Genomic DNA, 24175 nt, shown 5'->3' on the forward strand with positions numbered 1-24175 from the left:
CACGCTCTTCACTTTGCTTGTGTTTAGACGTTTGTGATTAATTGCACTGAGTCTTCCAATGAGACGCTCTCATCAAAGCTAAATGGAAAGAGAATATTGGACCAATAAATACAAGCTTACAGAGAACTGAGCTGAATTTTCTCTAGACTCATTAGGCACTAGAAATTAAAATTTGTACCATATTAAAAATGTTATTTTACTCAGCAGAACATGCTCTGGTCACCTCATCTTTAAAAATCAAAACCAGAATGTTGATTATATTGAAAATCATTGTATATTAACCTGGAAAGAAGGAAACTCGAGGAATGTGCCAGACTGGGTGTCTGGGAGCTCCCCTAGCAGCATTCCCAGTCACAGAGGGGGTGCCAGATGAGAGGTCTGCCACAGGGAGGCATTTCTGTGATATCTGGGCAAAACTTGCTCTTGCTGAGTGCCAGGAATCCCTGGTGTAAGCTAATTGCTCAAATCTTACGGCTCAAAGCCATAACTTTTTTTCAGACAGCACTGAACAGCCCTCGAGAAGGTGTATTCTATGAAGTGAATTCTACCCAAATGTGACTCTAAAGCGGCTGGATTACAGCCTGACACAGAGCAGGACTGCCCAAGTGCACAGCTACTGACACTGCCTGTGGGGAGAAAAAAAGCAACATATAGCCAAAGGTAAGGACTCGTATTTAATGTCAGGGTTGGTTTGTGGTGGTTTTTGGGGGGGGGGTTGTTTTTTTCACAAGTAGTGGCGACTCCGTCCTATGCGACAGGCAGTGACCCGAGGAAAGGAGACCTCACCCCGCGCCCCAGGGGCCCAGGCCGCACGGGGACTTCTGCCAGGCAAACTGACCGCCTCCTGCCCCCGCTTCCCCTCTCGGCCGCCGCTCCCTGCCCCTCCGCGCCCTCGGGACCTGGCAACAGGTGCCAAACGCTCCGCTGGCGGGCCCGAGCCGCGCTCCGCCCCACCGCGGCCCGTGGCGGGGCAGGTGCGGCGGCGGCGCGGGGGGGACACCTGCTCCCGCCCCGCCCGGGCCGCGCAGGCCCCCGGGGCAGGTCTCCTAGCGACTGCTCGGCCAATGGCGGCGGCGCTGGGCCGGGGGTGTGCGGGCGGCGGCGGGTTAACTGCGCGGGGCCTGCCCAGCGGCCTGGGCGCCGGCAGCTGCGGAGCGCGGAGCTCGCTCGGGACCCGCCTCTCTCCTCCCCCCCCTGGCGTCGGCGGCAGGTGGTGCGGCGCGGTAGGTGCGCGGGGCTCCCCCGCCCTGGCGGCGGGGCAGGGCGCGCGGCGGGTAACGGGCGCTGCGGCCGTTGGGGCGGCGCGCTGGGGGGGCGGGGCGGGAGCGCCGCGCTGAGGTACCGGGGCCTGCCCGCCCGCCTGCGGGGCCCCGGCTGGGGCGGCCCGGGGGACGCGTGTCCGCGGGCTGGGGTCTGCCGGCCGGGCCGGGCAGGGCAGGGCTGCGTGCGGGGCAGGGCGGAGGGGAGGGGAGGCTCTCTGCCCCTGAGTGTCTTGACATGTGCGCCTTCCTGTCAGGCTCCGGCTGATCCGCAGGGACGGGGGCTCGGTCCGCGCGTTGTTTGTGCCGGCTGTTCCCCCGCCGGAGGCCCAGCCGTGTGTCGATCTGCGGAGCTGCGAGCGGCGGATGCTCGAAGAGGTGAGAGCCGTGAAGCGTTCTCCTGAGTCAGTGAATTTGTGACTGCTCGGGCTTAGCTGGTAGCTTCACGTGATGAAAGAGTGGGAGTTCCATGAAGGATTTTAGCTTGCTTTTTTTTTTTTTGTATTTTGCTCAAATTTTGTTTAGTTTTGTTTTTGCCGCAAAGCTCATTTTAATTTCAAGATCAGATCATAATGCAAGATCAGCTTGTGCATCCCCTGCTTATGTAGAACACTGCTGCTCTCTGTGCTGACAGTGAAATAGTTACACGGGGCTCCATATGCCACAAAGGCACGATAGGAATTTCAGGACTAAGACTTGAAATAGGAGACCCTCGATGTAGAATGTGAATGTAAAAGGTAAATTTTAATAGTGAACTTGGAAAGGAGACCTAGAGATTATTTGGCCATTCTCTACAGATGCTATTGATGGAGATTTCAGATGTTAAGGGTTCAGGAGGGAAGATGTTATTTTTGGTTTTTGCAGAGGTGAAAGCTGTGGTACTCTTGCCAGTTATCCTTTGGACTGGCAAGAGCATAGGACAGGGTAATACCTGGCTCTTTGTGGTCAATGTCTTGTTTCTGAAAGTGGCTGGCAGCAGATGCTAAAGGGAAAGATCTTTAGTATAGGTTGTACAGTGATGCTTTTATCTGTGTGTGTATCCTCCCAGTGTACTGCAGTGTGGAGCTGGTGGATTTCTGAGCAGAGGTTGTAGCTGTCTTTAAATGTGATAGCTGCTGTTGGATGCTTTTCAGTGAATTGGAGACAGTTTATGTATTTAGTATTCACAGCACCTCATGGTGATGTGAGTCCACAATTTAACTGTTTTTTATTGAAAAAGTGCTCTTACTTTCCAGCTTTTGTGCTGAACGTTTAATGTCATTCTGCTTAACTGTTGTGTTGAAAGAAGCAACGAGTAATTGTTTTCTGCATGTTTGTTCTGTTTCTCCAGCTGTTTCCTCTTTTAGCTGAAAGTCGCAGCTTGTTAGTTTCTTTTATGAAAGAATTGGTTGACATTCTTGCAGGTTTGTTCTGTCTTTAATAGAGGGGAAAGTTGTAGCTGTGTGTGATATTTAAGCTGGAGAAGCTTGTTGTTCATAGAGAGACGTTACTATAATCTCTTTTCTGTCCTCTGCTCCAATGTTCTGTTAACTGCCCGTGAGCTGTTATTTCCAGGGGACTAATCTTGGTGACCCTGCAGACCCTTTCTGCATGATAATACTTAACTAGAGGCTGGTGGTTTAAGTACGCAGCAGAGTTGTCTTTTTCATTGTGTTAGTTTGTGTTTATGAACATGAAATTTCAGCTGCTGATTTTTATTATCCATTTATTTTGTATGAGGACAACCTTCTGTAGTTCTTGTCATTCAATCTGAGTGTTTATTTTTCTGAATAACTCTGTACAGTACATGAGGTTTCTCATTTACCTGTTGATCACCTTTTTAAATTTACTGAACAGTAGAGGTGCCTGTACAGACCCCACTGGGACTCTTAATTTGTGTCTCTTTTGGACTTTCATATTTTAAACTTCCATACCCTCTTCTCACCCTTCTTTAACTTATTTCTACATTTCACCCTTCCCCTCTATAATTGGTCAATAAATCCCATGACATCTTAGTTTAAGAGCTGGTAGGAAACATTGTGAAAAGCATTTTGGAAATCCAATTATGGTGCCTTGCCAGGTTTGTTGGCTGATTCCTTGTTCCCAGAGCACTGTGGAAGACTTGCTAGTGTTCTGTCCTTCCACGGAAGGTGTGCTAACAATTCACCAGTCCTGTATGTTTGCAATTACAAAGTCTGTTTAGTGAGACTTCTGTTTTACTAAATAGAAACCTAGAGTTTGCAGGAGGATTGTTCCTTGAATTCCCTGGCCATCTTTAGAGAAATTAGTTACAATCTTCCATTCCATGCCTTATTTAACTTACAGGTTATGTGCTACTGCAGCTTGAGAGTTTCCTAGTTTCTGAGATTTGGAACACAGATTCTGGCTCTGCCCAGTGAATATTGCCAACTTTAGGAGCTAGTAAGTTTGTGGTTTCTTTTCTTTTCCTCCACTTTCTTTTTAAAGGTCTTTTGTTTGCAGAGGCAGCCAAGCTATAAAGTTCGGCTGAAGTGAATCTCAGGAAGAGGAGGAGGAACTGCAGGAGACAGTTCCTAAGGTTTTCCTCCTGAGTATCTGTGTTGTGGGGAGGTTTGGTAGCAGAATGTTCTGCTCCAGCTGCATGTAGGAAGTGGGTTGTGAATACAAACAGAGGAATATAATTGTGAAAATTTAAAAAATAGTGCCATTGTTTAGTAATAGGAAAACACTAATCTGAAAATCTATAGTGCTAGTTCAAAATGTGGTAGGAATTTGAGAGCTAGATGAAATGTTTCCATACGTTTAAGTTGTTTCAGTGATTGCATTAACAGAATTTCAGTCATCTCTATGTGTAAAAGGCAGAATTGGATCTTGAGGTAGTAGATCAGATGGTATTTCTTGTAACCTGAGTTGGAGGTAAAGGCCATTGAACTCTGAATTTTGTCAGATGTGAGGTTATATTCTTATGGGGTTTTATGTGTTGGGACGATCTCAAAACATTTATTTTCTTAAAGGTCTCGATTCTGTTTGTTTGTTTGCCAAGTAAAATGTAACAGAGAAATGTAGTTGGAATTTTTGGAGTATGATATGCTCAGAATGGAGACTTAATACCTTCAGGCTGGATGGTTTAATTTGCTGTTTCACGTTATTTTTGACTGAGAAGTTTAGCTGGAAATCTGACATTTCTTGGAGTTCCCATAGAACGTGGGTAAGTGGAGGGATTCCGTTTAGCAGTTAATAGAGTAACGGTTACATTGCCACAGTCTTGTAAATGTGAGAGGAAAGATCTGAGTTCTACTTTGATTGGAAGATCATAATTAAAATTACAATATTAAATAACGATCACTAAAACTAATAGATTTTGAGAGAGGAATTTTTTCAACTATGCAGTTATCACTGGATATAATAAGCAAATTTTAGTGCTAATAGTGAACTATGTTATCAAAACAGTGGTGGAAAGAGAAGTGTCAAAACACTAGGGAGGAAATGCATGGACTTTCGTGGTGATTACATGAATGAAAACAATGTCTTATATTATTATCAAGGCTATATTTGCTAACCTACAGTGTCATGACTGGAGTGTACCCTCCATTTACATAGACTGATGTGTCTTTATCTGGATAAAAGCCATCTGTGTGGCATCTGTGGATTACTAGACAAATACAAAAGCTTTAAGCAGATTCACAGCTCCATTCGCGTTATGATTGTAGTAGAAGGAATCTTACTATCTTTTTTTAAGTAAATGCCCCCCTCCCGCTCCCCCCCACTTCCCAAGTTAAAAATACATGTCACAACTCATAGTACTATTTGAAATGTACAGAGATGGGATGTTTGTTTGACAATTTCTGGTTGATGCTGACTTTAAAAACTTTTTTTTTCCAAGACATCACAATACTGGGGGCAGGTGGAAACCTCTCCAAAAATTGCCTTTCCCTATCCCCTCTACTTTGGGTAGAAAAAATGTTTTCTGTTAACCACCAGATACTGTTTCCTGTTAGTGTCACACCCTGTGTAGGTCAGAGATGATCAGATGGTGTAATATCATAGCACAGTGTTGTGACAAGCAAGCGTCTTCTGAATGAGTTTTACAAATCCAGTTACAGCCACTCCTTTTCAAGTTAAAGCATGATATTAAGAAATTCAAAGTATGCTGCATTGTGTATAGTTTATAACCCTCCTTCTGACTGCTTGTGATCTTTGAGTTACGATATGGTCTGAACTCGGGCTTACTTAATCAGATTTCTGTATTAAATCTTGGGACATGAATTGTTGATCCCTCCCTGTCCCCCAAAACACAAACCAGTAATTTTAAGAACAGCTCCTTTCAGTTCTCTGCATTTGTGAAATGTACTATTTTTAAAGTTTAATCTAAACTTGTTCTTGAAAAGAAAGATGTATTTGTTAGTGAATCATGTAGGAGTTTGTGTAACTATTCCTGTAGACTTTTGTCAAAAAATTCCACCAGTGCCTTTCTAAAAATGAAGTTCTGGTAGGTTATTAGCATGACAGCTGCTTTTAAGTTCTTTGAGGTTTATTGGTACTTAAAAGCACTTGAATGCCTCGGCTGGACTACTGCTTCCTTTGTATTTATCAAGCTGTCTGTGATTTTGGTGTTAAGTATTTTGGGGAGATCTGTGTGTTTAGGGTTTCCTGTTTGGTTGGTTTGTAGATTTCTGTTTGCAGCAAGATGTCTTTGCTGTTATGTTCATGCAATTGAAATTGGGTGCCAGAGACTCATTTTTTGACAACCCACCTAGGTCTAGTCCACTCTGGGAACTTCTTGCTTGAGACAGGAAGTGACAAAAACAATTGACGGAATTGCATCCAGCAAGTGCTGCGTTCTTGGAGCTTTTTGGGCAAGTCGTTGAACCTGTTGGTGAAGTAACTGCAACAGATCTCTCTGTACAAAGAATGGGCACAGAAGAAAAATCATTAAGTAGTTACAGCAGTTTTGGCTGTTCAGTGTTTTTTTCTCTCCCACCTGCAGTTGGTCAGATTTTTGACATTAGTATGAGATACTGGCAAAGAGCAAACCTTGATTTTTTTTTTTTTTTTTTTTTTTTTTTTTTTTTTTTTTTTTTTTGTTCCCTACTGCATGCTTTCTCAAGCAGGTTTTGGAGATGGGGGAAACCAAACCAAAAAAACACAAAACTTTCTTACTACTTTTGTTTGGTTAAAGCCTTTCTGTGTTAACTAGAGTAGCCTAGGGAGATCCTTAAAATACTTTTAAATCATGTGTATTATATTATTCTTCTGTAAATACATAAAATACTGCTTCAGAGTTACATATTTTCCTCCCTTTTGTGTATATATTCCCTGCAATGTTGTAGCGGTTAAAAAGTGTTGTAACGTGCTAAAGGTAGAGTTCCTCGTGAATACAGTATCTCAATTAAATTTGCATCCACACTGTTGTCATCAGGAATGCTCATCTTTGGCTCTTGCATACTTCAGTGAGGCTATTTTGAGCTGTGTTGCTCCAGAGGAACTGCCTAGACTGGGAAGGAAACGTATCTGATGGATCTTAATCACTAGATAGCTTTCGGAGTCATGGTTAAGGTCCTGAACTGGCAGTAGAAGCCATGTGGAACTGATGAGATGATCTTAGCATGGGACTAAAGGCTTGTAGCATTCCCTTCAACAGCTGACATGGGATTTTCTTTTTCTGCACGTCTGAGTTGAATTCTGAATACAGTATGGAAAGACAGTTCAAGTACAAAATGCTGACGACTCTGAAATGATTAGTTCTCCAAAGCTACTCCACTTGTAGGTTGACACATAACAATTTAAGATACTTTGGGTTAGTGGTTTAACAGTTGGAAGGAAGTTTTTGAATTTGGTGTTATCCAGATCTTGAAATTGCTGAGGGTGTCTTTTAATCTGATATGTTAAGCAGTGTGCAATGTGCTGCAGATAGTCTTTTCAAGACAAAAGGCTCTAGAACCTTCAAGGTTTATTAATGTGAGAAGAATATAGTTGCACTATCTGGACTTTATTGTGCTACCTGTGTGTTCTTGCTTTCTTGACCTTCACTAGACTTACTTATGTGCCTGAGTCTGTGTTAATTTTCTTGTTGGGAACCTAGAAAGAGTATCACTAGAGAGCAACCTTGATAAAGGATCTATACTGAATGCATCTGCATGTGGCTTGCAGGGCTCAAATTTAGAGAATCATTGCATTCCCGCACCTGGACTAGTGCTGTTTCTGCTTCCAGTCAGACATTGTTTTGGATGATAGATGCTGTGTCAGAATAGCATTGTCACTATAGAGAGGCCCATGGTTGGTAATACTATGTATGTAGGGAATCTAGGTGATAAGATCTCTAATGGGTATGCAGCCTGGTAAAGAATAAAAGCCACTTTGTTTGAAACTAATGACATACCTGAAATACGAGTAGTATTTTTGTGGACTTTCTAGCAATCTTTAACAGAATTTGTGTGTCTTAAGTTTCTTAACACCCTTTTGAAATACCTTCTTAGAATGCAGGATTGTGATGCCAATAATGAGGATATACTTGTAGCTTAATTTGCCGCCTTTTCCTCTTATGTTTGCAGGTTTCTGTATCTGATGGATCCCACAGGAAGAAAAAACTAACATGTAAGATGTGTGTCCTCTCAATCTTTAGTTTGTCTTTTAATTCAATTTTTAAAAGCACAGTCATTTTGGATGGGAGAAAAATAATGATTGCTTTTAGGATTTCTGCTGTGAAGCCAGTTCTTGTCTTCAGAATCTGAGCTTTCACTTTGTTAATTTCTGGACATCTTGGTTTTGCAGGGGAAAAAATATTGAAAAATGTACACAAATTATTATGGGCAGAGAGAAAGCAGAAATACCCATTTCTTAAACAAGAACAGCCACTAGACTGGTGTGTTGGCTGTGTGCTTTCTGACATGTAATTTAGTAGTCCATGAAGGCTTTCAACTCAGCTGAGGAATAACCATTTACCTTTTCTTTCAAGTAAATTTATGAACCTGAAGAAACACTAATCCAACTGGATGTTTTATTTTCTAGTGCTAAGCATTCTCTAACATAGCTGTGCACCAGTTTGATCTCTTAAAAACTTGGTATTATTTTGGACACTGTGTTATGTGCTTTAAAATGTTGGTAAGAATTCTTACTGTGTTCTCAAGAGACCTTACAGATAAGAGAGCACAATTTCCCCCTGCCCCCCACCCTCTTTCATTCTTTCACCCCCAAATGATAGCTTTTTCCACAGTGATAAAAATGCAAGATTTGGGGTCAGAAAATCAGAAGTTGCTTATCCAGAGTGCATTTATTGAAACACTAGCCGGGGTTAGGGGAAAACATCCTTGTGCTTTAAAAGTCTGAGTCCATCTAAAACTCGCTTGAGATTTTGTTCCAAAGTGTTAACTGAAAAAAAGGGCCTTCTTTCCTCTCAGATGGGAAGTACGTTTCCCTGAGGTATCGTTGGTCACATAACAGCTGATGCTGTCCAGATCTTAAGCATCCAAGCTGGGTTTTAAGTTTCTAGTAATGTGGTAACTCTAATGCTATTATGTGCCTTCGTAAGTGGGTGGTGAAGGTGAGGGGACAATCAGTTTGTTCTTGCTTACAACTGTGTGACTTTCCTTTGGTTTCCAGAGGGCCAGTGCTGTACTGAGTGGTTGTGCCAACAGGGTAAGACTTCTCCTATTCATTTTCTTCAGCAGTTTTAGAGATTCTGCAAAGACGCAAGCAACTTGCCAGGGAAAGGCAATATAACTAAATATATAGCTTATGTTAAAATTAAATGGTTTAATATTTATTAGAAGTTCCTTTTGCCTTCCCTCTGCCAGTATATAATCTCTAGAGCCTTTATTATCCTTCCCTTTAAGGAATAATCCCACTCAGGCAGGTTTAGGTTAAAAATTCACATAAGTTTATCTTAATAAAGTTTCTTCCTGGTTATAAGGCAAGAAAATATTTGATGTTTGACTTGCTATGTTTTTGCTGGTGTATATCAACAAGAAAACCTGAATTATCTACTGTGTAAGTCTTTATCTTCATGTGTGCATGGCATTTTAGGTTCAGTTAATGGTCTCCAAGACTAAATATAGACATGCATAATTTTTGCATCATAATTGCTGTACTGACTGTCTTCCAAATGCTGTGTAAAAACACAGAAAAATTTCATTTGGCTCAAGTCCAATAGTCACTCTCCTATGCCTGCTTTAATCTGCTAGCTTTATTAGCTGCTATTGTTAATCTAAAATGCTCTTGCTATTTTAGGAGATGCCTACATAACACACGTTGCCAGCAATTGTACTAAATACTTCACTGCTGAACCAGTTGCTCAGGTACCCTGCCTGTCTTTGTTGCTATGGGAGATTGGAAGACTATTACTGTGCCAGTGCTGCCATCAGGTAAACTGGTAATGTTTTGGATTTTTTGGATTTCCTAAATTTAGCAGTGATGTTGTTGCTGCTAAAGAGAGAGTGGAGTTTCGTGCATGACATACTTGACTAGAATGTTGAATCATGTGTAGTACATGCAGGGTTTTGTTTTGGATTGAGTCTCTACAGAAATGCTGCTTTAAAATACTGTCCTTTCATATACAAATAAAGGTCCTAAGACTTTTCATTCACCCTCTTTACTTAATCAGATTTTTGGTATATCTTGTGTTTTCAGAAATTTCTTTACTTGTTCTAAGTTCTATTGTCTCATAAATTGATTACAAATTTATTAAAAGAGTATTTTCTTGCGTGCTTCTACCTAATGGAATAGTAAATTACAGTCTACAGTTGATATGAATAAGGATATCATACATTCTGTAAGAATCTTCACAATATACACAGATTTTGCACCTGTGTAAAAAAAGTAAAACAAAAATTGTTTTGTAGCAAGCCAGTTAGGAAGAAAGGTTGGGCAGGTTTGTTTTTTTTTTCTTGGTGGAGGAGTAAAATTTGAAAGATACAATATCTTAATGTGTTAATGAGTCGTTGAATCTTCAGTGGAAGTTAATACATTTTTCCCTTGTGAATTCTTTAATATACATCATTCTAGATTAAATTCTAAGCTTTAGACTTGTAATTTTCTATAAATAACAATTTAAGTAGTTGAGGATTGGATTTTTTTTACATTGTGTTCTAACCTATTAGCCCTGACTTGTTTCTTGATGTTTTTAACTTTTAGATAGCAAAAATATTTTTCAATATACCTCAGAAAGAAAGCTGTCTCCCCCAAGCATGAACTCGCAAGTGCTACGCTTGTCATTGCCTTCATCCAAAAGCATGCACAGCTTTTTCAGTGCCTTCTGCACAGAAGAGAATATTGAGCAGAGTATATCCTATCTCAACAGGGTAAGCCAGATCTTGTTTATTGGAGGTTGTCTGAAGGTGTCAGTAAATCAGTTGTGAAAGTAAAGATTCACTGGGTTAAGAAGGCTTCTTTCTCAATTTTTCTAATTTGGAGAACTGTGAAAGATTGATCCATTTATTTATTTACCCCCTTGTCTTTTACCAGGAGTTGACAACACTTGGCTTTCCTTCTATTTATGCGGAGTCCAAAGGAAAAGAATTAAATTTAGTATCTATCCTAAATTGCATGAATGAATTGCTTGTACTGCAGCACAAGAACCTTCGAGCTCAGGAAGAAGTGGAAATGCAGCATCTGAAACTGGGTAGTGATATGGATCACTTACAGAACAACTATGCTAAGTTAAAGGTAGAAAACAAGATAATTCCACCAACATTATGTAACACCTATGTTTGACAGACACTGTACTTGCTTAACAGTGAGCGCTTTTTTGTTTTACTTCTGAATACTAATCTGCAACTGTATTGTTATGTGCATTTTTGGTGTTTTTTAAAAGTCTTTCCAGCTGAAAATTCATTAAAGTTAACAAAGTAAGAATTAATGAGCAAACCGAAAACTTAGAATTGTCCCCTTTAATCAAGAAGGAAGGAAGACTGTTTGAATTGGATGTCTTAATGCATACTGTGGGTGAAAATGTTAAAACACTTCATATCATTTAGTATCACTTAAAAGGGTATGCCTAGATCTAAAAGATAAATTCCCAGTATAATTGTAACAAGTAAAAGCATAGGTAGCATTTCTAGTGTGTGTCACTGAATCATCAATATTTTTTCTAGGAACAGTTGGAATTATCTAAAAGGGAAATAGTTGGGCTTCAAGAAAGAGACAGACAACTGCAAAGCAAGAACAGAAATCTGCACCAGTTACTTAAAAATGAAAAGGATGAAGTGAGTTCTCTTGTACATTAACACAAGTAATTACATAAATATCCAAGAATATTATTTTTTTGCAAGAAGTCTTATAATTGTTCACTTTGAATGCTTTTCTGTTGGTAAATGTCTTTCACTGAGGTGAAATTGGCACATTACATATGGATAAAAAGGTTCTGTAAGGGATAGATCCAAGTTGTAACAATGGTAGAGAGTACTGCAGAAAGACACGTGCAGTTTTCTGTGGCTTTCAATACTTTTGAGCATAGCTTTATCTTAGAATGTCTAAAAATATAAAAAAAATATGAGGGGGGCAACTGGGTTCAGTCACATCTTCAAACTTAGGTGTATATGAGCTTTTCTTTATTTGGGTTATTGTTTGTTTGGGGTGGATTTTTTGGTTATACTGCAGAGGAGAGCAAAAGATAAAAAGAAGGGAAGGGAAGTAGAGGAAAACCTAGCCCAAAAGCACAGTCTCATTAAACTTCGGTGTCTTGGAATAACCAAGATTAGAAAACACTTTGAAATCCAAGACATTGCTTGGTTTGGGATTTGTTTCCTGGGTACTCCTTCGCCCTTTCATACTTTACATGGCTCCTAAGTTTCTGTGACACTTCTCCATTTGTAAATTTATTCCTACAGTTAGCAGTCACAGTACTCTCTGTATGTAGTGAGCATCCTAAAGTTCCAGCTTAAGATATTGAATGTATTCTCTATTTGTAAGGTTAAAACTGATGAATCAAATAAACCCACAACTCAGGTATTGATAGTACAGGCCAAGAATGTGCTATATGATATATTTTCATTCTCTCTTAGACCAAATTAAATAGTCTGTCTTCCAGCATCCTGCTTCCCAAAATAAGAGGTTATTTTTTAGTTTAAACGTAATAAACATACTTCAGAGTTAAACCAGATCCTGAACATGAATTACTGAACAAAAAATGTGTTTTTCTCTGCTCTGTTCAATAAAGATGTTAAAGAAGGTTACATGAATTGCCAGAACATGAGTTCCATTATACTTCAGAGGAGCTATAGTATTATATGTTGTTTATGTTGTTTGTTTCTGCAGAAAAGAACTTAAATTCCCTGGGATAAGTCTCAGGTCAGAATCCATGGGTTGAGAGAGGTCTCCTGATTCCTTTTGTCACTACTTTTCACCATAAACAGAGTTTAATAGAAGCATTATTTCACTTAATGTATTTGTTTTGGTTTTCTGAAAAAAAAAGTTGCTTCTGCTTTAGTTGGTTGAAGAAATACAGGTTTTTCTGGGGTTCCTTTCAGGTACAGAAGTTACAGAACATAATTTCCAGTAGAGCTACACAGTATAACCATGATATGAAGAGGAAAGAGAGAGAATATAACAAATTAAAGGAACGATTGCATCAATTAGTCATGAACAAAAAGGACAAAAAGATAGGTAAGTAGCTCTGAGAATTTTACTACAGCGAAATAGCATAATCTGTATATTAAAAATGTTTAAATTTAATTCTGGGTATCTTTAAAGTCAGCATGACTCGTATGTTTTTATTTAGATGTTAAAATAATTCATAAGATGTAATTTTTCATATCAGCTGACTGTGTAAGGCTAATAAACTTTTATATTGTGTTTCATAAGATTGTTTACCAAGGACAAACCAAGATGGAGATCTTTACAAAATTAGTTTATTACTAAGGACAATTATTTGGAATTAATTGCTAAGCTAGAGCTGTCTCCTCTACTTTCTTGCTACTGCTGCCATCACAACACTTCAGATACAGTCATAAATGCTGTATCATGCTATCGGGAAGGAACACTGCATGAGCTTTTTTCCCCTGGAGATACTACAGTCTGTGTTAACAGGAAGCAATGAGAAATGTTTGGAGAGGAAGGAACATAAGATAGACGTAGCATCTAGTGCTATATGAAATGAAGAGAGAAGAAATCTTTATCATGTGGATACTTGTACCACCCAAAAATTGTGTTCCAGATACTAATCAGTGGTGTTTAACATGAGTATAGTTTTTTGTGGTGTGTTGTTAAAAAAGGTATCAGTGCTATGTAATCAATAAAAACATCGGCACGTTTTGGTTCCTACATCTGGTCTTAGACTACTTGTGTAGCTTTTCTCCAATCAAAGTCCTGCTCTTCCTGTTCTCTTAGCCCATCTGAAAGTGCTTGTGGGTAAGTCAAACCAGGTTAGGACACTGAAGCAGGAACACCTGTTTTGGCTACAGAAAGCCTTTAGGTATCAGTTCAGTCATCTCTAGAAGCTTCACCATGAAATCAGCAAAACTTACTTTGGCACGTTCTCAACTCCAGTTGGCTGATACTGGTTCAAGGAGCAGTGAGGTCAAAAAACAGTTTCAAATCTTCACTTCATAGCTAGCTGGAATTAGCTTTGGACCACTAATCTGGAGTGATGTAGTGTTTTGTGGGTTTTGTTGTGTAGTTTTAATTTGCTTGGCTTTTCTTCCTTCAAATGTGGACTGAAGTTGTTTCTTGTTTTGAAGAACACCTTGTGAAATATCGGGAAGTTGCTTACTCTAAACTGGGTATAAAACTGACATTATTGCCACGAGAGAGATTAGTATTGATACACCATTGATATAAAGGCTGAAACAGGGATAAAGGTGCTATTAAGAAATGCATAAAAAACATAAGACAGGATGACAATACTTCCCTCTGAGTTTCTGAACAGAAAAATTATCTTCTTTCCTTGATTATCTTATTCTTACTTTGTTAAGCAGGGTAATATGGTTTTATATGGGTCTGAAGATTGAGGGGGGTATTTGGGTAATGTGGTCTTTTGACAATAAATACATGTAAATGCAATGTCATCTGAGTATTTATATATTTGCATGTTGTTTCACACTTTGAAATATCCTTTTCATTTGTAGCTATGGAAGTTCTAAATTATGTTGGTAGAGCTGATGGGAAGAGAGGTGCATGGAGGACTGATAAGACAGAAGCCAGGTAGTTGCCTTAGAACAACATTAATTGAAGCATATATTATGGCTGTTATGTTGTTACTGTAAGACTTCTTCTTCCAGAAACGAAGAAGAAATGTACAAAGTTCTGCTAAGTGATTACGAACAACGCCAAAAACAGCTTTTAGTGGAAAATGCTGAGCTGAAAAAAGTTCTTCAACAAATGAAGAAAGAGATTATTTCACTTCTCCCACCACAGAAACAGAGACCCAAAGAAAGGTGTGAAGATGGACCAGTAAGTATCCTTGTGGAATTTGGAGTGGATTTTGCGTTCTTTGCTGTGCTTGAGATCCATCAGTGTTTAAATGTTCTATTTGCTGGGTGTGAACAATATCCAGTGTGTTATTCCCAGTCAGTCGAATGTATACTTTCAGCTTGAATTAACTTGAAGTGCAGTAGGCACCAGTATGTAACAATGATACATTTTGGATTTTATCTGCTTTCCATGCTAAGATATTGGTGCTGGTTTTCAAGGTTCTTATGTAAAGAAATGAGGCTTTCCATGGAATCCATGGAAGTGGAGGAAATGCAGGGTGCGCTTCTATAGTACATGGATTAAAGTAGCTGTTAGTTCCTGTTATGGAGTTGCTGCTATGTTCAAGGAAAATGTTTTATTTTCAAGTAAAATGGTTTGTGGGGTCTCTTGTTTGTTTCCAGCCTTTCAGTATTTCTTTGTTTACCCAGGATACTCTTTTTATGGAACAGCATAGTGAACTTTCATTGTTTATTAGAGTTTGTTTATTCCTTTTGCTGATTCCTTGCTGGAAGTTGCAGTTCTGTTCTGGTGTCGAGTGAAGCGGGAAATAATCTAGAAGTTTAATTGAGTTTTCTCATTGGAATAAGAGTAAATCTCACCTGGTCCTTCTGCCATTCTAATGAGGTTAGGCGCATTTGACACAAACACTGGTGAAAATCCAGCTGTAGGAATGGTGGTTAAACAAATGTTTGAACTGTTGTAGCATAATAGACTACTAAAAAGGTATTAAAAGCCTGCACTGAAACTTCTGATTTGTTCTCTTGTAATAGTACTAGTTAACTAAATTAAGCAGAACTACTTACTAGACAATAGTGATTTCTAGTAGTAGAGTAATAATAGAAATATGTACTAGATGTAAGTCTGAAGTAGTTATTTCAGCAATTTTAGGGTGGTGTGGTGTATTAGTTTCGTAAAACTCTTCAAACAACCAACAACCTCCCCCCAAAAAAACCCCTAAACAACCAAACATAAAAAACTGCTTTTTTTTGTAGCTGTTGTTTCCTAAGATCTCTTGTGATCCAGGTTTGAAGTGAGGTGCTTACTGCATATGTACATCAATTACTTTGATGCCTTTGAACTTGTTGTTCTACTTGCCATTCCATTTTTCTTAGCCACTTGTAGATAAAGGGATTTGTTTAGAGTGGTTCAGATGCTTAAAAAGAGTGGAGTGTTCATGTTTGGTATTCAAAGGGCTGTACCTTTTTATTTTAAATCTGCTAAATTGTCCTGGACTAGTCTTCTCTGGACCATTTAGAATTTCATGTCTGAGCTCTTTGTGATAACTGTTCATGTTTGATGTTTGAATAACAGTGTAATAGAAGTGGGAGGGGGAGGTGGTTGTTTCACTTCACCTTAAGTGTGTTGTAGTCTTTTTTTATCATGGAGAAAAATGAGGCACGGCTAAATTATTTCTCATCAGGAGACAATATTTGTCCTAAATACTCTTAGTGCTGCACAGTGAGTTTACAGGCAGCTACCAGTTAAGTTTGACAGCAGCACTCAGCACTCTCAACTTCTCTAGCTGGAAGATGTGTGAGTGAGTGAGTCTTGCTAAGCTGATACACACCCTTTGTTGGGTTTCTGGGAATTGCCAGGTGACTTCTGTCTCTTCAGCATTATGCTTTCAGGGAATTGGACTCCTTGACAGTCAAATTTCCCTGAATGGAAAGATTTTCCTGTATGTAAGGGTTTTCCTTCTCGTCAGCAAATTGAATACATATTCATACTTAAATAAACAATAGAAGTATTTGGAGTGGCAGAGTGGTTTGCAGCTTCTTGTTGCTGCTTCTACAGGTGCTGTCAGACCTGGAGGAAGATATTGGAGAGTTAAATAAAGAGAATATGTGGGAACTATCTTGTGAAACTGTGCGAGAGCAGCTTACCAACAGCATTAGAAAACAATGGAGAATGTTGAAAAATCATGTTGAAAAGCTGGATAATCAAGGTAATATTGAACTATATTACATCTACATATCAAATGAGACTGATAATTCTGTTTGGTATCATGCTCTTAGGATTTACTTTACTGACTGTCTAAGTTAAAAGGAAGTTAAACTACAAGGAATTGTGGCTTAGTAGACTTTCTCAAAGGATTTGTGATAGGCATTTTTTGGTGTGAGTTTTAATTGTAAGTAGTTAGGGAAGCAATTCCACACCAAGCCTGGACATGATTATAGTTTGACACAGTAAACAGCAACTTTCTGAAGAAATAATTTTCCTCTTGAAAGTACATGCCCTGCAGTAACCTTTTTGAGATGTGCCAGTAGTGCAGATGTAACAATTAGAAGTAATTGGATGCAAAATATGTAAATCCTTCTTAAGAGTCTTGGCTTGTCACATCCATACCTCTGAGGCTTCTTGTGGCATTGTAAAGCAAACTGGCTGATGGTATGGTTCTGGACTCTCCTTATTTCCAGCTGTTAAACAGCATTAAAAGACAGCTAAAAATATATAGAATTCTTTCCTAGTATTATTTTCTCATGCAAGCAAATGCTGCTGCTACCACAGGGTTGCTTGCTGTCAAGAATAAGCCTGAGGAGGTCATGCATGCAATTGCAAATAAAAGAGCAGGTGGTCTGTGAGAATGTTTATACCATAGAAGCGATTTCAAGAACTCTTGTTCTGAGTAATACTTGATTTGCTGTAACTAATGAAAAAACAAACAAACAAAAAACAACAAAAAACCCAAACGAAAAACAGTTGCAAGCATCAGGAAAAATGTTTCAGGTAGTTGCTGTTTTCTTGAAGTGCCCTTCTATGGGTGTTTGGTTTATAGAGATGACCATGGTCTAGTACTTCAGGATTCACTTAATTTTTAAATGCTGGCATCAGGGGATCAAAACTTGGTTCATTTACAGTTTCTGTTATAGCTATCATTAAATTAAGTAAAGCATATGTAATTATACAAAATCATATTCCTTGCTAATTCATTCTCCTATTGGGATGAAAATATGCACACAATGTTAGTTAGCTCCGCTTCTCCTTCACAGGACTTGAAGGAAAGGCTTTCTTTTTATATCTGTGATAAATATAGTTACTGTCATATTTTTATGAGCACACAAGCCCTTCAGAAATGGGCTCAGAAGAACAGGCTAACTGTCAGTGAAAAAAAGTTTTCAGTTACCTTGATTTTTCTTTTAAGTAACTGCTGAAATAAGTGAGTTTTTTTTGTCTGACACTTTTATTGCACTGCAGTTGCATGGTTCACCTTGGGGAATGTGAAACAGCTACGTTTTCATTCCCATTTTTTTCTGAACTGGATTTTGTGCATAATTAATGCGTAGCACCAATTTTCTGTCTCTTGTCTCTGCTAGAAGTGCTTTTGCTCTCTGTATATGTCTTCCAGGATGAAACAAGTACCATCTAAAACCTTTTGCTATTGCCACAAGTCACTGGTAGGAGGGGTTTTTTGTTTTGTTTTTAAGTAGCTTTTTCACCCCTTAGTGTCACGGGTACATTCAGGAGCTTTGAATGACAAAGATGTCATTTCAAGAGAAGACCATGAGCTGGAAACTGAAAAGCTGGAGTTAGAGATTCAGCAATGTAAAGAAATGATCAAAACTCAGCAACAGCTCTTACAGGTAATAGTCTTTAATTTTTCTTTTTTTTTTTTTTTTACTGTGTGACTTTTCTCACCTCCAAACCTTTTTCCATTTTTTGATGCTTTTAAAATAAGATATCTTAATGGTTGGTCTGAGTATAGGTGTGCTAGTGGGTTGGTTAGTGACCTAAAAGCTTGTAATACGGGTAGGAATAATATGACAGAGGTCAACTACTTGAACAGGGAAATTTTGCTTGCCATCTGAAACTCTGCCTGCACCATACATTGTTGCCATATTAAACTTCAACCATTTTATTTCTGGTAAAAACTGAATTCAACTGATACCTGTGGAAATATTGCTTCTCTTACCAGTCACTCCAAATTCATGTCTGCCTTTTGTTACTTTCTATCTGCAGCAGCAGCTGATGTCTCCATGTGATGATGACACCACCCTGTTACTGCAGGACTGTTATTTGCTGGAAGAAAGAGAGCGTCTTCAGGAGGAATGGAGACTATTTCGAGAACAAAAAAAGAATTTTGAGAAGGAACGAAGAAGTTTTACAGAAGCTGCTATTAGATTAGGACTTGAGGTATTAGACAAGTGGAAGGGTATTAGAAAAAGAAACTCCTGTGGAAGATGAATTACAGTTGTTAAGTAGTTCTACTGTCATACACATTGAAGTGCAGCCATCCAGCAATAGCTGTTTGCTAACATCTATAGAGAAAGATCATGCCTATAGTGTATAAAACATATCTTTGGTCATTGTAGGTCTGGTGGCGTTTCAAAAAAACAAGTTTTGTGTGTCCTGGAAAATACAGTTGTTGTAACTGGAATGACCCTATTTTTCAGCTTTTGAAATATCAAAGTACTTCCAAAAATCAGTCCCACTTCTCACTAAATACTTTATTAGCTGCTGCTTATATTTGGTTTCCCATGAAAGCAAGGCCTGTGCAAACTTCGGTTAGATTTGGCTGCAGGGTTCAATTCTCAAAGGTACTTGATTTCTAAACTTCTGTGAAAACCACTGATTAATGTAACTACCCATGCTTCTGCTTGTTAAAATGTCCAAGTATGAAAAGAGAAGCAATGCTGTAAGCCTTCAGTTTTGTAGGTGTTTGTGGAAGTTTGCATTGAAGTTCAGCTTGCTCTATTTTCTACTGATATAGTAGAAATAATTTTTATATAATGGGGGTGTCCTGTTTCACTGGTGGTTTTTGGAGATGAAACAGCCTGTGGCTTCATTCCAGAGCCACTGGATCTTTTGGAGCTTGTCTTGTACCCATTATTTGCCTTTTCTGTGCTCAGAGTATTTGGAAAATGAACCCACTTTCTTTCTGCCCCAGTTTTGGACAGAAGTAATCTGTGCTATTTTCAATATAATTTTTATCTGTTTAGGAGAAGGCTCAGAGTTGAGGTTTAAGCAGTAGTTCTTATTGGCAGCTGCCCAGAAATGAGGGCTATCCCCAAGAGGCAGTGCTACACTGAGGGGAAAAAGGGGTATAGGAGGCAGTGAGAGAAGATTGTGTCACTGGGCTGCTGAACTGTAAAATGAAGGATTGGTCAGACATCTGTGAAACAAAACATGGAGTTTGGCTTGTAAATACCTAACTCCTCAGCTAATCCTTGTTGGATTCAAAAGTTTGCTCTCACATGACTCTAGCTCTTTGCTGAACTGCTGGATCTCCTTAATTACATGAACATGTTACAACTTTTGCTTTCTTAGGTAGAATAGCATCGATTTAATGTGGACTAAGCTTGTTCCTTTGATCCTAAGTGTGTACTGTAATTTCTTCTTCCTAGAGAAAGGCATTTGAAGAAGACAGAGGAGCATGGCTGAAGCAACAGTTCTTAAGTATGTCTACTGATTACAAGCACTCTGAAAATATGACAACTCCAAGTGCCTTCTTGGGAAGCAAGTATTCATTTCAAATTGTTTTTGTGATGTGTTTCTTTTTCCCCTCTTTAAACCAGAAGATGCAAATATGAACAAAACTATTAAAAAGCCAAAACTCCCCCAGACAAATTTCACCCTGCAGCTGTATGCCCATACCTGTCAGGTTTGACAGGTTTGGCATGGTTTGAACCTGATGGTTCAAAATCTCCTTTATAAAAGGGAATCACACTAACTCCCTCCCTGATAATTATTTATATCATGGATTTATATTTGTGAAGTGATCTGTTGAATGCCAAGTACCTGACAGCACAGCTGTTAAGAACAGGAAAAATTTAGAATTATTAAATTATATATGACCATATTAGTAAAGGTTGAACACATCACGACCTATAGAGATCTGTATAAATTAGAAACAAATTTTGGAAAGAAGAGTTTCATAATATGGAGATAGCAGCATTAATTATTTGAGATGAGGTTGTAACAAACATATACATATTCAGTAAATAAAAAAAGAATGCTTGGGAAAAAGAAACAGTGAAAAGAGCATAATGATAACAAAGCTAAATATGAGCAATAAGCAATTAGATGTCAAGATTCAAACCTTCAGAAAGGAATAATGTCTTCAGAAAAGATAATTAAAATGTATGACACACTTTGGAATATTATTCTTATTGCAAGTATTTTTTTTACTTCCTTTCTTCTACATTTTTTTTTTCAAGGTTATTTCCCATCTTCTCATGCTTGAATATGCATGAGCAGTATTTTGTTTTTCACCACTGAGCCTTTAATACTCTTGGTTGGGGGGGGGGGGGAGGGGGGTGGGCAAAAAAAAACATAAAGAGATGAGGGAAGAAAAAGTTAAAGCAACATGTTAAATAGATTCTTGTTGTGGCAGCCAGCATTTGAAGATAAATGTATGAAACACCTGACAAGTAAATTGTATTCTTGTTAAATGAAGTAGCCTGCCTCATGTTCTGGGTTCTGCTTGTTTTCCTTCTGTGCAATTCCTGTAGTGCTTCTGTAAAAGTGAAATGAAATGATCTTTCACAGTAGGAAAATTTGATTTTTTTTTTTTATGAACAGAATTGAGATTCTTTGGCTGTTGCTCATGAAGAATGACTAAATTCAGTGATTGTGAATATTGTAGAATACAGTATGATTCTATTTTCTACTTCATATCACAGAATGTAGGGGTTGGAAGGAACCTCTGGAGATCATTTAGTCCAACCACTCTGCTAAAGCAGATTCACCTAGAGCAGGTAGCACAGGATTGTGTCCAGGCAGGTTCTGAATGGCTCTGGAGAAAGAGACTCCACAACCTGTCTGGGCAGCCTGTTCCAGTGCTCTGTCACCCAGTGAAAGCTCTGAACTGTAAATGTGAGTTAATGGAGATTGATCTGGCCCTGCCAACTTTGGTCATGGCTTTTCATCGACGTTAGTGATGGTTAAGTTCGTATAAATGCTGAGGCATCCAATTGTTTGTTGGCTTGTTTTTTGTTTTGTTTGTTTTTTTAATATATACTTCGGCAAGTTTGCAAGTTCTCATGTCTGTGTTAATTACTGTATAGGTGCAGTGGAGAAGTTTTTACTTCTCTGTAAAGTACAAACTTTACAGAGTGTAAAAGCCTCATCAGTTGTAAAATGAGAAACTTTACATTTCAGTGACTTTAAACTTGATTTCAATATGACTACTTGCAGTGGTGGTTGTGTAAGTAAATGCTTAATTTTCAAATCTAGAATAATCCCAATTATAACTTCATTCAGTAGTGTTAAGTCTCCTTAGAAAATTTTAGCACAGCTCTATAACAATGAGATTTATTACTATAGACATGGTGTAAGATGTTTGGTGTGTTGTTTTTTTAAAGCTTAGCACAGCGAAGCAAGTCCTTCAGATGTTTGTGGTTATACTGTAGTTGAACTGATGATATATGTATGTCTTTTAGGTTCTGACCAAGACAATCAGTTAGTGAAATCGACATCTCAGCAAAGAAAACCTCACTGTATTTTGAGTGGTCCTGTTTCAGGAGAACCTTGCCAGACATCTCAGTACATGACATATGACAGGTATCTGAAATGATGTCACAGATGTTTATTTTTATTGTGTTTATATATGTTCTGACTCTGTACAGCACAGAGACTAATTTAAGGCTTATGATTTGTATATATTAAATATTGTATCACAAAAAAAACCAGTATTGTGATTCTGTGTGAAGCATAATTTATTTGCATAGTAACATTTTCTTTTTCCAAGTTGCAGTGTTGCAACAAAAAAATCTGCTGGAGATAGCAAGCCAAATCAGTGGGTGGAAAGTGACAAAGAAGAAACAGAGTAATGCACAAAGTCATGGGAAGACTCTGCAATTGGAACTCTGTTATGTAGAAACTTGCACACAGAACAACTGCCTTAGACAACTGCTTAGGGTTGCCTGTTTGGGGTTTTTAGTAGAGGTTTGTTCATAAATACATAATTCTAAAGTGAAACAGAATGCTGTGAGTTTGATCATTCTTCTAAAGGATTATATGGTGATCTGAATTGTGGTGTGTGTGTGTGCACATGGCTTTTATTTTTTAGACCATTTTTTTGCCTCTTGCAACTCTTGAAAGAAGATAAGTAAAAATAGATAAAAGCTTAGATATTTTTCTAGTAACAGAATCTTTGATTCTGTGAATGAAGCAATGGTCTGGAACTTTGACTGTAATGAAATATTGAATCCTAATGTTACCTTTCATCACAAGCAGAGATAGCACTTTTAGAAATTAATTATTGGAAACATTCGTTTATGTCTCAAGTGTAAAATTTCTTTTGCCTCAACTTGAATGTACAGTATACTGTAGATTTTTAACAAAACAGGTTCTATATTTATTAAGTTGTGTGATTTGAAAATACCTCTTTGATATGTCAGATTACTGAAAGTGCAAAATCTTTATATATTTGTAAATAGACAAAGTGATTATGCTGAGAAACCATTAAATGAAACACATGCATACATTATATTATTTTACATGGCATTTTAAATTGTTTTATAGTGATGCTCAGTTTACAGATTTAGGACTTTCAGTGGTTCAGTCAGGAGCCAAATTATTTCAAATGTGAACAATAAAAGTGTAATTCTATTCTAAAAAAACCCCTGGTTCTGTGTTTTGTGTGCGCTAAACTTTTAATTTATCATGGTTGTGGGGCTGTACACCATGTCAACAAATCTGATGCTGGTTTTGGATTTTGTTAGTTTTTCCTTTTAATTGACTTCAGAATCTTTTTTGGTGTGGCCTTTGGGAAGTCTGTTTTGTTTATAATATAATAAAAATAGCCAGGTAGAGGTAAGATGTTTCAAAGTCTCTTTCACCTGACTCAGAGCATGCACTTTTCCTTGCCCATTACAAATCCATCTTGTCTCTTGTTGCATTTTCATGCATGTGTGAACATTTGAATAGCTCAGTTCCTAGGGCAAGTGACCTTTTGGAAGGTATCTAAAACTTAAGCTTTTCTCAAGGTGGTAGGAAGGAAATTAACTCTGAAGTTTAGAAGCATTCACTGAGGATGTATTGCTGCTCTGCCTGTTACCTTCAGAATTGGATGTAATAGAATGATTGAACTACCTGGAAAAATAGCAGCAGAATAAAACAGGAAAAGGAAGAAACTGGAATTCTGCAAGGAGCTGACAGAAAATTGTGGTTTCTGCTGATGAGTTCAGAACACTGAGTTACAGCTTGAGGTGCAGAAGTGGCCAGTGTGAACTGCAGAGGATACTTGCAGTAAGTTCCTCACACAGCACCCTTTAGGAAGCAGACATGTCTACAATGATCTTTGTGGTCAGCTTTCTGCTGTATAGGGAGCCAGGCTGGAAAGACAATACAAATAACATCATATTTCTTTATTTCCCCATCTCCTTCTCAGTAAATGGGTGGTCACAGTCATGTCAGCTGCTATTAAGTGCTTAGCAGTGGGTAGTTATTCTTGGGCTACACCTTCCCCACAGCATGTTGGACAGCAGGTGCCTGAATTTTACTTATGGAAGAATAAATACATATATTCAAAAAAACATATGTAAAGTGGAAAAAAAAAAAATCTGTTGGCACTTAAGTGGGAGAAGAGAACTTTACATGCAGGATCTGGCTTT

The 24175-nt window shown here is 38.4% G+C and overlaps 1 protein-coding gene across 5 annotated transcripts; it reads left to right on the forward strand.

Moving 5' to 3' along the window:
• Positions 1-1214: 1214 nt before the first annotated feature.
• SSX2IP (SSX family member 2 interacting protein) lies at positions 1215-23182 on the forward strand. Of its 5 annotated transcripts, XM_051624899.1 has the most exons (17): positions 1215-1274; positions 1517-1637; positions 7769-7811; positions 8817-8852; positions 9444-9577; positions 10347-10513; positions 10677-10877; positions 11306-11416; positions 12680-12815; positions 14276-14351; positions 14429-14600; positions 16416-16566; positions 18066-18202; positions 18579-18752; positions 19964-20075; positions 22001-22121; positions 22309-23182. In XM_051624899.1, exons 5-17 carry the CDS (start codon positions 9535-9537, stop codon positions 22388-22390), a joined length of 1683 nt encoding a protein of 560 aa, XP_051480859.1. In that variant the 5' UTR covers positions 1215-1274; positions 1517-1637; positions 7769-7811; positions 8817-8852; positions 9444-9534; the 3' UTR covers positions 22391-23182. The 5 variants fall into 5 exon arrangements, with proteins under 5 accessions (XP_051480859.1, XP_051480858.1, XP_051480860.1 ...); XM_051624898.1 differs by lacking the exon at positions 1215-1274 and having other exon boundaries at positions 1479-1637; XM_051624900.1 differs by lacking the exon at positions 1215-1274 and having other exon boundaries at positions 1479-1637; positions 22315-23182.
• Positions 23183-24175: the final 993 nt, after the last annotated feature.

This window comes from Apus apus, chromosome 7 (genome assembly GCF_020740795.1).
Source record: "Apus apus isolate bApuApu2 chromosome 7, bApuApu2.pri.cur, whole genome shotgun sequence".
NCBI classification, from domain to species: Eukaryota; Metazoa; Chordata; class Aves; order Apodiformes; family Apodidae; genus Apus; species Apus apus.